The sequence below is a fragment of the Diabrotica undecimpunctata genome, chromosome 3, assembly GCF_040954645.1.
Source record: "Diabrotica undecimpunctata isolate CICGRU chromosome 3, icDiaUnde3, whole genome shotgun sequence".
NCBI classification, from domain to species: Eukaryota; Metazoa; Arthropoda; class Insecta; order Coleoptera; family Chrysomelidae; genus Diabrotica; species Diabrotica undecimpunctata.
Genome location: NC_092805.1, coordinates 154,410,530 through 154,428,386, shown reverse-complemented (window position 1 = coordinate 154,428,386; position 17,857 = coordinate 154,410,530). Strand labels below are relative to the sequence as shown.

Sequence of the window (17,857 nt, the reverse complement as noted above, 5' to 3'; positions counted from 1 at the left end):
AAAACGACAATATACAATTTACATACATCTTAAAAGTCAATCATCAAGGATAAATGATAAAATATGACTATTGTTAAATCTAATCAACATCCATCTTAGAATCAATTAAATAATGCCCCCACGGAAGTGTATCATATGACTTCAGAAGGTGATGTCTTTTATCATCATTAGGGCTTAGCGCAATCTTGCTTTGTGTTATGGTATAAACATGGTGCTTATCTGAGCGTATTAGATTCTGTGAAGCATACACCTCTTTTAAGTTATCCAAACACTCTACATAGTCCTCAAACGTAATTTTCGTGTTCACCACAGATTTCTTTACCCCCTTCGCCTTCTTTGTTAACCTAAAATTTTTAATAATTACTTCAATTTCTTCATCCTCATATTCTTCGTCTTTCAACTCTTTACGTTTTTCTTTTAGCTCATCTTCAGTGGCAGCTACTTTTACCGTGTACAATTTTGCTCGAAGACCTATGTAGTCGGTCATAATGCGGCCTTTATTCTCATCTTTCATCATGCCCAACACCTTCTTGTTAACCTGAGGGATACCATAAATATTGTCTTTACGATAGTCTGAGGTATCAAAATATTTGTAGCAATCTTCTTTCATAGCCTCATATGGGTCTTGTTCACGTATTTCCACGATTACACTATCGGTATCAGTATAGCAAGTTGTAAAGTTTTCTCCGAACCTGCCAGCTAAGTAACCATATTGAAAATCATAGATTGTCGTTTTAGCCAAGTCTAAAATACTCATTCCGATATAGATTGGTTTATCTAGCCATATTTCAGCTCTACGCATCTCAACAGCTACCAAGTTTTCACTAAAAATCGTTGCATTCTTAAACAATGGGCTACATATTCTAGCTTCAGCTCCGTAACGACCCTCCCACAAAGTAAGCAACTTTATATCAACGCGCTTGCGCACTGATTCCATAGTCTTCCCGAACACTGCATTATTCATAAGCTTAAAAAGATCCTTTTCAAACTCATTTTTCGCTGCCTTCCGGAGATTTGTATTAAGATCGATGTATGACTTTAACCATGGAGCCTGTTTGAATTTCAATACTCTATGTATCTTTTTCAGGATCAATCCATTTGCAAGCGCCTGTTTTAGTGCTCTATAATGTATTACATATCGTTCTTTATCTTGTAGGGTGGCCATTAATTTAGTCTGCTCTCGCGGACGTGTAGGAGGAAGCATAGTCTTAGAATTTAAAGACTCAGGACAAAACGGGATATCTTTATGACGATCATGAAGATGTTGAGGGTACTCCAGATCAACCTCGAGAATGTACCCTTCAGAAGCATCGTCAGCAATGGAAAGGACATCAATATTGGCATCGACCCACTCGAAACCGCCATATGGAAGATATTGAGACATGGCCCAACCATACTGATTATTAACATCAAAATACATAAGGAACGTTTTTGGTTTAGATGGATCATAGTTGTTGATGTATGGATTGTTAGCGCGAGATCGTCTTTTAGAGCAAACTTGACTCAAACCACCACGAATGCCGCGCTCAACAAACAAATGCATGTCAGGATCGGTTAAAAGCTCCAGTTCTTGTCCTGTATATTTAAGCATTGCATCCCACGTAAAACCAGGTAAAGTATAATAGTGAGCAGGGTCAAGATTATAAGTTTGAAGAGAGCTGGATCGGAATCGCTCAAAGATATCTGCAAGAAGAAGAATGTCAGTTTTCATATATAAATCGACATAATCCCCGAGAGTTGCACAATTGAATGATGACCAGACTTCTTGAGCGCGACGATAATGTCGACGAGGACATGGCATATCTTCAAGTTTATTGTAAAAAGACTCAATAGGAGGCAAAGAAGTCTCACAGAATTTTTTAAATGAATCTATATAATCATATGGCATGATACCCTTTTTTGTAAGTAGATTAAATTGCTCCTCAGGAAGCGAAATATATTGGGACTTGAGATTAGGAAACTCGGGGAGGTAAGAAGATAATTTATCAAGAGAAGAAGACATAAATCGATAACTATCGATAAAACGGAATTTAATTCGAGCATCATCAATATGTTTTGTAAAAGAAATGTATTTTTCCTTAGTAATAGGAAGAAGATCTACGGGGCCTTTGATGTGTGTAGCAATATCGTTAATAATAAAATGTGCGTCATATCCGGAGAGATTATGAAATATTATTGGAATTGTATGAGCATCTTTATAATTAATGTTACACCCTTCGTGAGCTGCACCTCTATAATTATTTTCTGAAGTGAGATGATCGTGATCCCGTACTTTCTTATCATTGGGGGAAAAGCGCTGCTCACAGATATGGCAATGAGTGGCTGCATGGAAATCGCTCTCTTGCTGAGTTGTCATATTTATATCATATGGGCACATAAACACCGTAGAAACATCCTCAGCAAGCTGATTAAGTTTATCTGCGAACCATTTCATGCAATCCTTTCCTCGATATGAGTCATAAAACGACAAATTGTCATCATACGAGCATTTAAAGAAATAACCAACTGCTACAGGAACATGCTCTTGAGGTTTTTTAGGATCTCCCGTACGTTTCAAAGCACTCTCGAGATCCGCGTATACGGCGAAGGGGGCTTTAATCTTATTACGGAAATTCTTAAATCTAAGCATTTTATTACGGTTCTCAGGCATTTTAATGGCAGTATCGTTAATCCTTATACAGTCTTCGGTGTGAGCTTCTAGCTGAACAGCCGATGAAAACGGTTGTAGACATCTATCGCATATATGATCTAATCGTCCTTTGCAGCATGCTTTATGAATATTTAACTGTTCCTGTGATCGAAAATAATGGAGGCAGGCATTGCAGAAATATTTTGTTTTCTTTTCTTTGCTTAATTGGTTGGAGAGAAGGCGAGATAGGCTTTTTATCCAAACATAATGGTATCTAATAGGACCTTGCTCATCATATTTATCTTGAACAAGAAGCAGATTCACATGTTTATCCTTCTTGTTCTTTGTTAGAAAGGTTGGGAGGGTCGTGAAATTCCTTTTTTCTTTTTTCAAAATATAAACGTTTACAGAAATACCATTCTGTTTTTCAAAATTAGGAATTTGTTTGATGGTCATAGGCCACTGTATTCCCTTCAACTTTAGCACTTGGGAGTAATGCGGATATTTTGACACTCTTTGAGGATTTTTATCAACAGGATTCAACGCTGATATGACAGACCACGCAAAACATGCCTCGTCATCATTTTTGACGTTAACGCATGCTTTCTTTCTCTTTATTTGAGGAGGAAGTTCAATGTAAGAGGAACCAAGTTGCGGCGTATATTTGTTAATGTTTACCCCCAGGTTAACAACAGCTTTTAGTGCCCATCCAGAATCACGTTCTTGGAATTCTTCCAAGTCTCTGTTGATGGGTTCCATTACTTTCTTTTCAAACCATTCATCAAGATTGGTGTCTCGATAGATTGGTGAGTTTGAAGTAGTAAAATATTTTGTATCCTTAAGGATTTTCTCTCCGCTGGCTATCTCGAAGTCTCCACCAAATGTCATATTCACCTTTACTGCCTCGTCTTTCTTAAGGGCGTTTTGTATTCTCCGCTTAAACAGGGCTTTGCAATCTAGAAGGAAACTGCCTGGATCCTTGTGTTTGAGGTTTGAGATGACTCCCGTTCTAATTCTCGAGTGGAATGCTGATATTGAGTCATCCCATTGCACTCTATGTTTAGCAGTCTCCTTTGTCGGTGACAGTCCCGTCCCCTTTTTCTGTTCGGCTTTTAGTTGCTTTCTCAACGTTTTCACATGCCTCATCTGGGCTTCAAGGTGCTGCTTCTCCCCCATCGTCTTGGCGTATCTCATTGAGTCCCTGATCTTTTTCATTGCCTTAGTACATTCTACCAATCCTTTTTTCACATTTTGCTCATTATAATCAGTTCTGATTAAGCCTAAGATGGATGCTATAAGTGGAATAAGTTTAGCCAACATGTTTCTTTAAAGACTTACCAGAGCACACGTCTGATCGCTAGGAATATCTGAAACAGAATGAAGAAAAAACCTTAATGTGTAGTAAAAGGAGTACTTTTAGTCGAACGGAAGACTGAATGGTTTATAAAAGGCCCCTGAAATGTGTGGGTTTGTGCTTGTTCTTCCATAAGAATCAATGTAAAAGTGCTACATTTAAGATATTTATTGAACTTGGTTACATTTTTTCCCTAATGCTACGAGAGATATAAGGAAGTATCAGTACTACCAACATAAAAAGAAGCAGTACCACCAACTATGAAACAAAATTTTAGCAGAAAGATTGTGGTGATTGGTGTAGGTATATAAAATTATAAGTTGATCTTATCATTCTATATCATTCTATCACAAGAAGAAGTCATGGTTAGGAATTATAAAAGTTGTCTTCAGGAGTATCCCGATGTCACCTCAAGCGAATTTTGCGATACATTAAAGGAGGTTTAAATGATGGAAAGTGGGTTCCATATAATTCTTCTTCCTGGTCTAGTTACGAAGATTTCAAAGCATGGTAATTTAATTATGATAGACGCCAGATACTTTGCGAAAGATGTGGAAAATGTATAAATAGAACCGATATATATATCGACATATGAAGAATAAACATTGCATTGAAAACTATTCAGTTAGATTTGCATAAACTTTCGCCGAGGGAACTCCCACCACCACATTCATCACTAACACACTCTGAATATTAGCAACAAGTTTTAATTCATCGAAAAAATAGTCAAAGCATACACATCAGTTGCTCCAATATGAAACAATACATTCAGTTAAACTTGATCAAGACATGTATCGAGCAAGAATTTATTCGAGCCAACTACGCAGGCGCGTGTTTACCGGCTAGTTTAATCTTTCATGAAATTGCCAGGTAGTATGGGATAACAACAAAAGTGGTAGTAGGTAAAAAGGTCTACTCAAATGGAATTGTAATTACGCCACATTTCTGGAATGAACATAATGGGATAGTATTCGATCCAACAAATGAAATTACAAAACATCTCATCAGCCTCATCAAATAGAATTTATGATGAAAAAAGGGAGTGTTTATGCGTAAAAGTGATGAAGATGCAAGAATGATTGTCATTATCATGATTTTAAGAAAAGCAAATCGATGACAGCATATTTTAAAGAGGCTCCGCCATGTCTACTGGAAATACGAAAAAACATTTATATTACTGTAGCAAAGATACTAGGAAATAAATAAAAGTAATGTTTGAAGTAATTGTTTTTTTATTTATAGCTTGAAGACAAAAACAAAATGATTATTTACATAACCGAGATCCCAAACAGTTGTAAATACGTTATCGATGCCTATAAAAAAGAAAGAGTACAAAGAATGTCTCATAAGGGCGAGAGAGAGAGAGAGAGAGAGAGATCAAGAAACATGGGTTTTTTCACATATTTAAAGATAATACTGGTACGTCTGTTACGTATATGGTGTCGAATAACTTATACGAAAGAAGTAAACTATGAAAAAAAATTTACTAGAAAGTAAAAGATACTAGAATGGTATAGGTATATATAACTAAAACACCATAGTTTAACTTAACCTGGTTACTTATCTTACAGGATAACGGCACATCAGGTAACAACAGAGCTTTACGTCACGTTTTACGGCATAGGAAAATTACAGAACAAATAACAACAAAGGATACTAAGATATGCAGAGACACATTTATAAACAACCATAGACGTAAGCACAGGACAACAGAGAACAAAATAGCTTTACATTACGCTTTTACAGCACGCAAGAACGACACAGAAGATAACACCAAAAGGAATAGAGGTAGAACTAGATCATCAAGGATATATGCGCTAAAGAAAACAAGAAGGGTATTGAACATACATTTATGTACCATCACTTTTGCCTTAGATTTAAAAATGTGAAACCACACACGACGTTGTCATCATCGAGTTAGTGTCTAGTCAGAGTTGCCTAAGTCCTGTGAGGATCAAGTCTAGCAGTACTTAACGTCTAGTTATCAACAAATCAAAGACATGTCAGCCTGCAGTCAGCAACAAGTCTGTCCGCACTCTACAACAATACATCATCCAGCCTGCTACCCGTAGGATACTAGTCAGCCGGTAATAACTAGAGCTGTTAACTACAGAATCGACATTTAGTCGTTGAACAGAGAGCAGCGTATTAAGCAGCTTGCTAAAATTATTGTAACAAAGTACAAAGCTCTCAAAAGAATGCAGAGTGAACTACAAGAACATCTCGAAACTATGTTCACACCTATAACTGAACCTCTTACAGAAATAAACAATTATCTGAAAACTACACATCAATCGGAGAAGCATGAAGACACTAGCGACAATTATCAGAAAACTGTACATCAATCGGAGAAGCATGAAGACACTAGCGAACATCAAAACAATACCCAGCAGAAGGATGAAGAGAGATCCGAACACCTTCAAAAATATTGGCATGATTCGCCAGATATCGACCGAAGTTATGGGCCACAGTATGTTTGGACAACTGATAAATGGGTAATGGGCGATAAGGAGATAAAATTTACTCCTAAACATATATGGGTTAACAATAATCAGTATAAAGCTACTAATGGATTATATAATTTAATATTTTACAAGAAACCACAAGACTTTACGCCAAACGATTGCATTAACTATAAAAAAATATTAGAAGTTACAGGTATTCATCGAGATTCCCGAGGATATTTAAGACATCAAGCGTTCCCAGAAAAATTCAAGAAAATTATCAAACCCATGTATGTTGAGAAAGAAAGAAGAAGAAGAAAACCCTCGTCAAGACATTGTTTATCAACTAAAAACATGGGACGGCTAAAGAAAAGTTCAAATGAAAACAATGAAGGGAAAACAACAAAACAGTATTTGGAAAGCAGCAAAGCCGAAAACGAGTCAAAAACAAACCATAGACCAAGTTTGAAAGTGGACAGCTGTACGAGGAATTGAACAAAATATGGCTCCTCTATAATGTAAACAACGATCCGAATTTCCTAGTAGAGGGACTTAAACTCATGCCAGATGCATTAAGTAGCCATGAAGCAATGAAACTTATCGCTGAATTATGAAACTTAGATATAATTGAATAATTAAGAAGAGCACATGTTTCAGAGAGAATAATTATTATTAGTATTTCTTATAAAAGATTGAACATATTTACACTTTAATAAATCAATTAAAAGTTAATTAATGCTAGATATTTTCTTTCATCTCCAACAGCACCATCATAACACTCATAGATACAATATAGTATACAACGCATATTTTAAAATTAATCTGACATTACCTAAGTGTCAAACATAGTATGCAATATAGATAAAATTTAATATAGCATCGCCTAAGTACCATAGATAAAATATAGTATGCAATGCCTATTAAGCGTAAGAAGATAAAATATCATTATTATTATTTTTTTTTTTTAAAGAAAAAGTATTATAAAAATGTGAGATAAAAGCCGCTATTTCCGAAATAAAACGTCAAATCAAATTAGAAATAAAAAAATTAACCGTAAAATCATATACTATTATCTTAATATAGAGAGTAAAAAACCTCTCTCATTTATTTATATATAACAAGGAAATAAAAGAAAAAGAAGTATAGTAGTAATGTATCATAAAGAGCTATTATTTTTTAAGTAAAACGTGAACTCAGTTAAAAATATGCGATGCATTAACCAATTTAGAAAAACGCAAGAAAACGTATAAATCAAAATCACAAATAGGAAAATAGAAAGTAAAATATAACAATATTCTGTTAATGTATATTAAATGAATAGATTAAAAGAAATAAAATTATATTTATTACAAAAAATAACTTACCTTATATTATTCACTCACTAAAACTGTACACAATATAGTTCGTCTAAGACTGTTACTATGTATAATTCATGCTAGATTCGGTTATTTATACTCTAGGATATCGCAGCGAAAATTCTAGAATAAAAACAATTTATTTTCTGGTTTTATCAAAATTGTACGAGAACCGTTATTATCAATTTACAAACTTGTATATGCGGTTTTATTTCCTTTGTTTCGAAATGAAAAATAAATTTTGTTATCGGATGTTTACGTGTTTTGAATTATGCAGCACCTCGTTATCATAAGGCTTTATCCGGTTTGCTAACAAATGTACTATTTTAACATTATTCATTTTTGTATATAATTTCAATTCTTTGATTAATACTAATTTTATCCATTTAATATATGCTTTATAAAAATAAGGCTAATATTACACAAAACTTCTTCAGTCAGAAAATGTGTGTGTTTGGATTTTTGTATAAATAACTATATTAACAATTTTTTTGCTAATTTTAAACGTAAATGGTCAGTATACACTAGGATTGGTTTCACATTTCATCGTTAAGTCCACTGCGTACGTTAGCTATTAACATAGCAATTCTGATCATGCTTTCGAAACTTGCTTTCGACCGATGTGGGCCCTATCTATTACCACGCTCCATAAGTGTCTTGTCTTGCCTAACCCTCGCTTAGTGTCTCTTTTTATCCTAAATAGTCAATTGCAGTATACGATAGTTGTCTTGGTATATAGAATAGATATTCAAGTTTTCCTTGTTTAATTGTGCTTTTTGATTCTTTATCTTTCCGATTCTGTAGCCTACCTCTATTTTGGTGGCATGTTCGATGAAGAATGCGTCGGTACACCCGCATCTCGAATTTTTCGTGAGCGTCTCAGTCAGCGTGGACGCCTCCACATTTCTAGATAAATTTCATATAGATATAATGTGTATTAGTATAGGAGAATTAGGAATTTAACGTTGGTTCGTTTTATGATGTTTTTAGCCATAAATAATGATCATATCGCACTTGGTCGGTAATTTTCGTAATATACATGAAAATACCTTTCTAATGGTATACTGCACGGAGCACTTGGTGAAAAATTGAGCGAGTTAGGGTTTGCTAGAGATCAAAATGCGATAAGAGTTTTTTCTATGTCAATGGTTTTGTTTTATTGTTAATAACAATAAATAAGCATTTATAGTTCGACCAAGTTATTACAACGGCCGTTATGACACCTTACCATATATCTTTTGAACGGATAAGCGGAAATCGACGTATGACCCATCAAATTAAAGGATTTTGAATGATGAATTACATTGTGGTGTCTGATTTAAGAAAATGCTATGTATAAGGTCTCTTTGACACCCTATCGTTTATTATTAGCATTAATTGCTGATCGATTTTCAGAGTGTTTATCATTTTTTATCTGTTCTTTTATATCATCCACTTCAATGTTGTCCAATATCGATTGTTTGATTTCACTTGTTTCAAAGTCAGTAGTTTCATTATCGTCATCATCGTTTTTAATGTACCTTAAAGGTTCATCGGTTTTTGTTTCATTTTCTGGACTGGAATTTTGTGAACTATTTAACTTGTTCTCGATATTTTTCAAGTGTTTTGTAATTGGATTAAATAAATCTTCTTGGATTATTTGTCCTTGTTTTAATTGTCTTAATTTACTTTGGATGTTTCTCCGTTTAGTTATAAGTTGTCTTTTCAAATCTTTATTCATCGTAAAATGTAGGTATTCGCTTAACTTCTGAACAGCTCTGGATCAGGTCTCGAACAGGTCTTGAACAGGTCTCGAACAGGTCCTGATCAGCTTTGAACAGGTCTCGAACAGGTCTCGAACAGGTCTTGAACAGGTCTCGAACAGGTCTTGAACAGGTCTCGAACAGGTCTTGAACAGGTCTTGAACAGGTCTTGAACAGGTCTTGAACAGGTCTCGAACAGGTCTCGAACAGGTCTTGAACAGCTTTGAACAGGTCTTGAACAGGTCCTGATCAGCTTTGAACAGGTCTCGAACAGGTCTTGAACAGGTCTCGAACAGGTCTTGAACAGGTCTCGAACAGCTTTGAACAGGTCTTGAACAGGTCTTGAACAGGTCTTGAACAGGTCTCGAACAGGTCTTGAACAGGTCTCGAACAGGTCTTGAACAGGTCTCGAACAGGTCTTGAACAGGTCTCGAACAGGTCTTGAACAGCTTTGAACAGGTCTTGAACAGGTCTCGAACAGGTCTCGAACAGGTCCTGATCAGCTTTGAACAGGTCTCGAACAGCTTTGAACAGGTCTTGAACAGGTCTTGAACAGGTCTTGAACAGCTTTGAACAGGTCTCGAACAGCTTTGAACAGGTCTCGAACAGGTCTTGAACAGGTCTCGAACAGGTCTTGAACAGGTCTCGAACAGCTTTGAACAGGTCTTGAACAGGTCTCGAACAGGTCTTGAACAGGTCTCGAACAGGTCTTGAACAGGTCTCGAACAGGTCTTGAACAGGTCTCGAACAGGTCTTGAACAGGTCTTGAACAGCTTTGAACAGGTCTTGAACAGGTCTCGAACAGCTTTCAGATTTGATACTAGTCTAGCCCACAATTAGACACATTGTTCACATCAAAGTACATGGGTGATAAATATAATCCTGGTAAAGAGACCTCTTATTGAAGCTTGCTAAGATTCATCGATGCCTAAAATTTAAACAATCACCTTGGTTAAAGAAATATATTGACTTAAACATTGAATTATATATATATATATATATATATATATATATATATATATATATATATATATATATATATATATATATATATATATATATATATATGCTACTTAATATTCTTTAAAATCATTCTCAGCCAAGATGTTGAAGGGAATAGACGTATTAGTTTTTATGCTAACGTTCACAGGCGTATTTTGCCAAGATTTCTCGGAAAAAGACGCTATTGCATATCTAAATCAATATGAACAGATCGATAATAGTACAGATTTCTCTACTTTGATAATTAACTTCCAAGAAAAGTATAATTTACCAGTGGATGGATTGCTTAATAATGCAACAATCAAATTTATGCGTCGCCCGCGTTGTCAACACAGTGATAACGAATTTATAGTGGCTTCTCCATGGCACAAACAACACCTGCGATGGTATTTTCCTCAAAGAACGCCCAAGGCCCAAAAAGACGCAGAAATGGCATTTCAGATGTGGCAAAATGTTTCAACCTTAACATTCACAATGGTTACAAATCCTACGCTAGAGCCACCAGATATAACCATAATTATGCTTAGGGGGACTCATCATTTTAGAGCAAATTGTATGGGCGATGCTGAATGTCCAACTATATTTGTTGGAGGTGGTGGTGCTTTAGGACATTCATACTTTCCTCATTCCACAGGCACCTGTACAGAAATACATTTAGATATAACGAAGCCCTGGCATTTTGGAAACGACTCTATACCTGAAGGCCGTATAAGTTTTCTTATGGTACTGGTTCATGAAATTGGGCATGCTCTTGGAATCGGTCATAGTGGAACACAAAGTGCTGTCATGTATAGTATGTATCAGCATAAGATTAGTGGTCTACATGATGATGATATAACTGCAATACAATATCTATATGGGCCTAACAATACATATGCTTCAATCCCAAAGTTTACAACAACTCGTAAGCAACCGGCCCGCTCAAGGTATACAACGGTACATACACCAACAACTAGTTCGACAACGTCAAGACCAACAACTAGTTCGACAAGACCAAGGCCTAGTAAGCAACCGAAAACTTTGTGTGATATTGTTCCAGATTTTATGTTTCTAGCCACTGCTCCAGAGTTTTCAAATTACCGATTATATATCGCCCGCGATAAATTTATATGGAAACTAGACTTGAACGAAATGATTATTCCATCTCAGCCTGAACTTCTTGCTGATTATGTTCCTACAGAATTACGTCAATACACTTTACAACACATTTTTCAAACAACAGGCGGTGATTTGGTTACAATTGTGCCACCAAACAAATATTTCTCAGCATCCTTTCCTAGCATTCAATATATTGATAATTTTACACTTAATATACCCAAGAAGGCACACATCAATGCTATTTTTCAATCAAATTCCGGGCAATCCTATACATTTTACAACAATATGTCATATATAGAATTTTCTAATGATTTTACTAGCGAGGTAAGAAGAGGCTGGATAAAAGACATATTTCCGGGAATACCTGAAGATATTTCTCTCGCACTTCGATGGATTGATGGCCATATTTACTTTTTCCGTCAAAATACTTACTATAAATTTAATGAATTTACAAGAAAAGTTATTGCAGCAGGACCATTTAATTGGAATCTATTTGGAGTGCCTTGCCCAAACGAAAATATCTTACAACAATTAAAAACTCTAATATCTAAACTTGTATCTGTATATAATTAAAAGTGTAAAAGATATGTTTTTAAGAAATATTATGTTAGAATTGAAAAGAATAAAAAGTTTTTTAGCGAAACTGCATTCTAAATCAAGATACTTAAGATTAGCACATTTAAAAATATGTTTAGATATGACCACTAAAAGATATCATGGACCACTGGCAAATTAATGAACCGTTCTGGTTAATTCCAGAGCTATGTGTTCGTGCAGCCTCCTAAGACAATCGATAACTTAATGGTCTTCCTCGATTTAGATTTAAGTCAATTCTTCGATAGCCTGTCCCAAAACAGGAGTCGGAGAATTTCCTATTTTTAAAGATAACCTAGAGTTATTAGCCCCCCAATAATTCATTTGAATGCTATACAACATAGTAACTAATGAATTTACACCAAAGTGTCGATGTCTTAACATAAAAGATGTCCATCAATAAAAGATGTCTTCTAAACCATATTAAATCATGAGCTGATTTTGAGTACAGTTAAGTATATTGTTATTATATATATTATCATATAGTGTAAAATAATTCATTCCTACTAACCATCATCCCCCACTAACATGGCAGTCGATGTAGTCGTACCTTCACGTTGGTGACTGCTGTTAAGAACATATATTTTCTGTTTTTTCAGCAAATTTATGTTCGAACCGAATTGACTACCTTCCATTCATTGCATGCTTTCATCATTTTTATACCTAGCTTTACACATACATTCCATCGCTTCGATACTATCAATATTTTATTATCGTTTACCTTACACCTTAACATACTTATTACATTTAACCATTACTTACTGCTGGCCTTGCTAACATATTTTTTTCATGCAGTCTATGTAAGTATTTCTTACCAGAGACCCGAAGCGCAATACCAACCTACAAAACAATATCACCCGAACTGTCATAGATAAGATATAGTATGCAACTCACCATTTGTATTCGGCGATTTTTATATCACCCGAATTGTCGTAGATAAAACCTAGTATGCAAATCACAATATATTTGTATTCTATAATTTTTTTATAATATTACTCGAACTGCCGTAGATTCACATATAACGAATAATAGTGCTGTATTGTAGTACTTATTCAGAGATTATATTGAGGTCGTTTGTCGGTTTGGTCATACTGTAAGAATGGTATACGTTCTTTAAATAATCATGTTCTCTTGCTAGTAATACCTTACACGACGTTATATCGTTTTCAGCGTCACCTTTCGTATTGTTTCGAGAGAGAAAGAGAGAGAGAGAGAGAGAGAGAGAGAGATATATAGAGAAGAAGAAGCGATAGGCTGAAGGAGTGTCTTTTTACGATGACGTGTGCTAGATGATTTGGGTAGATGTAGTCGACAGGCGGCGTGATAAGATGATGGACCGTAACAGACGTGGAATCCCATTCAAACTAGGTTCAATATATGATATAGCTCTGTTTGGCGATATTGTCATTCTCTGTTAACCTCACTTTCCTTCAATGTCTATTATGCTAAAATCAAAAGTAATGAAGATCCGATATTGTGCCGTTTTGACAATGTCTTTGTCTTTGTTTTTTGTGTCAAAGTATTCCCCGTCTCCTCCCCGTTCCAACGAGCCCTCGTACGTCATGATCGGACCAAAAGCAACGAAGATATGATGTAATGCCGTTTTGGCATTGTCTATGCGTTTGTTTTCTATCTCAACGTGTTCCCCGTCCCCTCCGCTTTCCAACGATACCATTCACGTCACGATCCGACGAGCCGTCGCGCCTCCACCAAAAAAAGCGTCAAAAATGACCAGAATCGACCTTAGCGATTTCCCATGTTAATTTCCATAAGAGTTGAGCCAGTCCCCGTGCTGCCCCTTTACTGACGTTTCTCGCCTGTTTCGACAATTTCTTCCTTGTGATAAAAACCAGGCGCTTTATTTGTCAAATTCTTGTAAATTTACCAATCGCTTCCAAATCTGTTTTGACACTAATGCTATTTCCTCCCTTTTATCTTCACATAGTAATGACATTCTTACTAAGTGTTCATTAGAGAACCTCTTGAGAAACTCTACTATGCAAGCAATTTGTACCCTGTTTCTTTAAAACGTTTCTAACAACTTATTACTCCTCTTAGTTGTAAGACTACCAAGATTCCAAGACCGTTTCTTGATTTTTTTAACTATCACTGGATAATGATAGTGTAAGAACTAAAGTACTCTCTGTTTATTTTTTCTTAAAGCTTTTAGAGAGAGGAATTATTGCTTCTTTTCTTTTTTTCTTATGTTTTCCCCGACTATTAACTTCTCGGGCGTATCAGTTACAATTTTGTTTCAGCTTTTCTTTTCATTTTGAGAATCTTTTGAAGTTCTGCTTTGGGATAACCAAATAATTGCTCTGTACTTATCAAGAGCTGACGTTTCTCGTCTGTTTTGACAATTTCTTCGTTGTGATGAAAACCAGGTGCCTTATTTGTCAAATTTTTGTAAATTTACCAATCGCTTCCAAATTTGTTTTATTACTAATGCCTCATATCTTCACATACCATTGACGTTCTTACTATGTGCTCACTAGAGAACCTCTTGAGAAACTACTATATGCAAGTAATTTGTGCCCTGCTTCTTTAAAACTTTTCTACCAACTTATTACTCCTCTTAAACCTAATTTTTTTTTAAGCATACCTTTTATGCGTGTCGATTATTTCTTTCTTATTTTTACGACTTTTATATAGGCGTATGTACTTTATTATCTTTTTAGCTATTTCGCATATCAGTTAATAAATAGTATTTTACTTTATAAAATCCACCAGCTCTTTTGACTATTAACTATCTATACTTGCAGTATTTATTATTAGTGTACATACATTTTCATGGGAATTTGCATTATCTTCATAATTCAAACAATAATTATAATTTAAATAAATTCAATGAGAAATACAGTAATTATTTTAATAATGTTCCGCTTGCTGGTATGTAAGAAACCATAATGATCATCTCAGTTTAGTTTGTTGTTTTTTAATACCAGTACCGTAAAAGCGTATTTTTGTAATAAATCTAATACTTTATGTGCAATAAATATTTTAAAACGTAGTACTTGATTTTGGAATGTGCGAAATAATATCTAACGCTGTGTTCCTTATTGTAATCATCTTTGTAAATTCTGAATGTTATGCTACCAATTACAACAGGAACCTGGTGGCTGTAGTTCAGGTAACAGTACTTTTAATTTAATATTGTTATATATCTTTAATTCTTGTGTGAACGACATGGTAATATACATTTTTGGATACTTTGACCATTTTTTGACCGCTGCTTAATAGATCATAAAGTTAGACCTTTCCTCAGCTTTTTATGAAAACATCGATCCCACTCATTTTGTTTTCTTAGTAAAGGGTGAGTCGTGAGGAACTGTACATACTCGTACATTGTATGAAGGCCCATATGGGAAATAGCAAGTGACCATTTAAAAGTGTCTGATCCCAATATTTAATGTTATACAGGGAGTTGTGAATTTTTACTGAAATTTCTATTCGTCATAACTTTTGTACGTTAATTAAGACATTATACTATTGTAATATAATCAACTGATTTATTTTAAATAAAAAACAATTAGGGCCGGTTTTAATTAGTTCGTTTTGTTAATAAAAAAATTTCACCACCCTGTATACGGTTTTTAAAAATTCTAGTAAGAACTTAGAGTTCTACATATAAGACAACTAGAAAATTAAAATAACTTATTTATTTTTCCACACACGTTTATTAAATTTTTCATTAAAAAAATTATCAACGAAATAAAAAATTGTTTATTGAGAAACGACTAATTTTCTGCTTATTTGCCAGGTACTTATTTTAGGATCTGCTTTGACTGCATCAAGGATTATGGTCTTCTCATAAACAATCTAATGCTCATTTGGAGTTTGATTTAGGAAATGTTCCATTTTTTTTTAAATAATTAAATACTAATCCAAACGTTTGCTGATTTGGAACTCGACGAGCTAGAAATTGTCTTTGATATTCCATGCTGGCACTTTATGTTAGTCTTCTTCTTCTTCAAGTTCCAATCCTATCGGAGATTGGAATCATTTATTAGTAAAATTGGTCGTCAATATTGTTATAGATAACAAATCAAATCGTTATCTATAATTATATTATAATTTAATATTAATTATCAGTTAATATTAGAAACAATAAGCATACTACAACAAAAGCCGTACGATAATAAGATCAAATCATTTTAACTTGACAAATATTTATTTAACTTTAACCCTCATGTAAGAAGTTGCAAACGTTTTAAAGCAATTTAAGATGTAACAAGAAAATAGCTTTAGAACAGTATTTAACTTAAACACGGTAAATACAGTATTAAAAAATCAAATTATTAATAATATGCTTCATATTTTTTATAAACTCTCTTATCTTTTTCTTTAAGTGCCGTCTCCCGATCGGAGGCTGTATATTATCATCACTATCTTTACTCTATCTACTGCTGCTCTAAAGAGTTCTATAGAACTGCATTTAAACCAGTCCCTTAATTTCTTTAACCATGATACTCCCCTTCTTCCTAGACTCCTTCCTCCTCTTATCTTTCCCTGTATCATCAGTCTTAGTAGTTTATATCGCTGTCCCCTTATTACGTGTCCCAGATATTGTAACTTTCTTATTTTTATTGTGTTTATTATATCACATTCTTTTGTATCCACGCAATTCTGAGCATCCTCCTGTAACACCACATTTAAAGGGACTGTAACTTATTTATGTGTTCTTGCTTTAATGTCCATCTCAGTGCTCTTACTCTCAGTTCTAATGTATGGTCCTTATATTAAGTGTATAAACAATTTATTTCCTAGCTGAGCGATTTCGGCTTACGAAGCCGCCTTCGGAGCTATAGTCAAGTATAGTGATACTTTTTAAAAACTTGACCATTCTTTGATATAAATAGTCTAGTGCTACTCTCAAGTGTACATTTTTTTATTCTCAGAACATGATATCAACTTAGTCACTTTAAAAATCTTCTTCTAAATGTGTCTATCCTCTAGTTATGTCGGCGACAACATAGACTGATCTTACTCTATTCACATCAGCTAGAAATTGGTCAATTGCTATTAGACCACAGGTGCTAGCTGTAGGTCATTCTCTCTGATCCACCTACTAATGCAGCTCAGAGCTGTGTTAACCGCATTAGTCATGTCCGTTGTCTGACTCGCCTTTATCTTTGCAATCAGTGCGAGAACATCGGCATAAGCTACAAGAGTATATCCCCTTGGCATCTGTACCCCGTTGTACAGACTATTCCACAGGGTCGGACGTATTACCGAACCCTGCGAAACACCTGCAACCTGATACTGGTATCTTTCCCTTATGGGTCTGTTAGAAAAGTATCTGTCAACCACGTTGACCAGGTACTCACGAACGCCCAATTCTCGCAGTCTGGATATGATTTTTCACATAATGCTGTGTTAAAGGCATTGTTAAATTCAATCAGGACGAGAGCCACCTATCTCTTTGAAACCTGCGTGAATAAAGAGGTCTCTTCTGTGACCACATCTGTGGTGGACCTTCTGGCCCTAAAACTGTATTTGCGGTTTAGAAAAGCATGCTTAGCGCATGCTTTTCTTACAAATGTCGCTGAAGCCAGCCTTTATCAAGCTGTTTGTACAATTTAGCTATCGAACTAAGATGCCAAATTGGCCGAAAGCGCACCTCTTCCTTATTCCGTTCA

The 17,857-nt window shown here is 35.0% G+C and overlaps 2 protein-coding genes across 2 annotated transcripts; one reads left to right on the top strand and one right to left on the bottom strand.

Moving 5' to 3' along the window:
- Nucleotides 1-79: 79 nt before the first annotated feature.
- LOC140436102 (uncharacterized) lies at nt 80-3,517 on the bottom strand. Its single transcript, XM_072524809.1, has one exon. It carries the CDS (start codon nt 3,515-3,517, stop codon nt 80-82), a length of 3,438 nt encoding a protein of 1,145 aa, XP_072380910.1.
- Nucleotides 3,518-10,628: 7,111 nt separating this feature from the next.
- On the top strand, nt 10,629-12,197 carry LOC140436101 (matrix metalloproteinase-18-like). Its single transcript, XM_072524808.1, has one exon. The coding sequence runs from the start codon at nt 10,629-10,631 to the stop codon at nt 12,195-12,197; it is 1,569 nt and encodes a 522-aa protein (XP_072380909.1).
- Nucleotides 12,198-17,857: the final 5,660 nt, after the last annotated feature.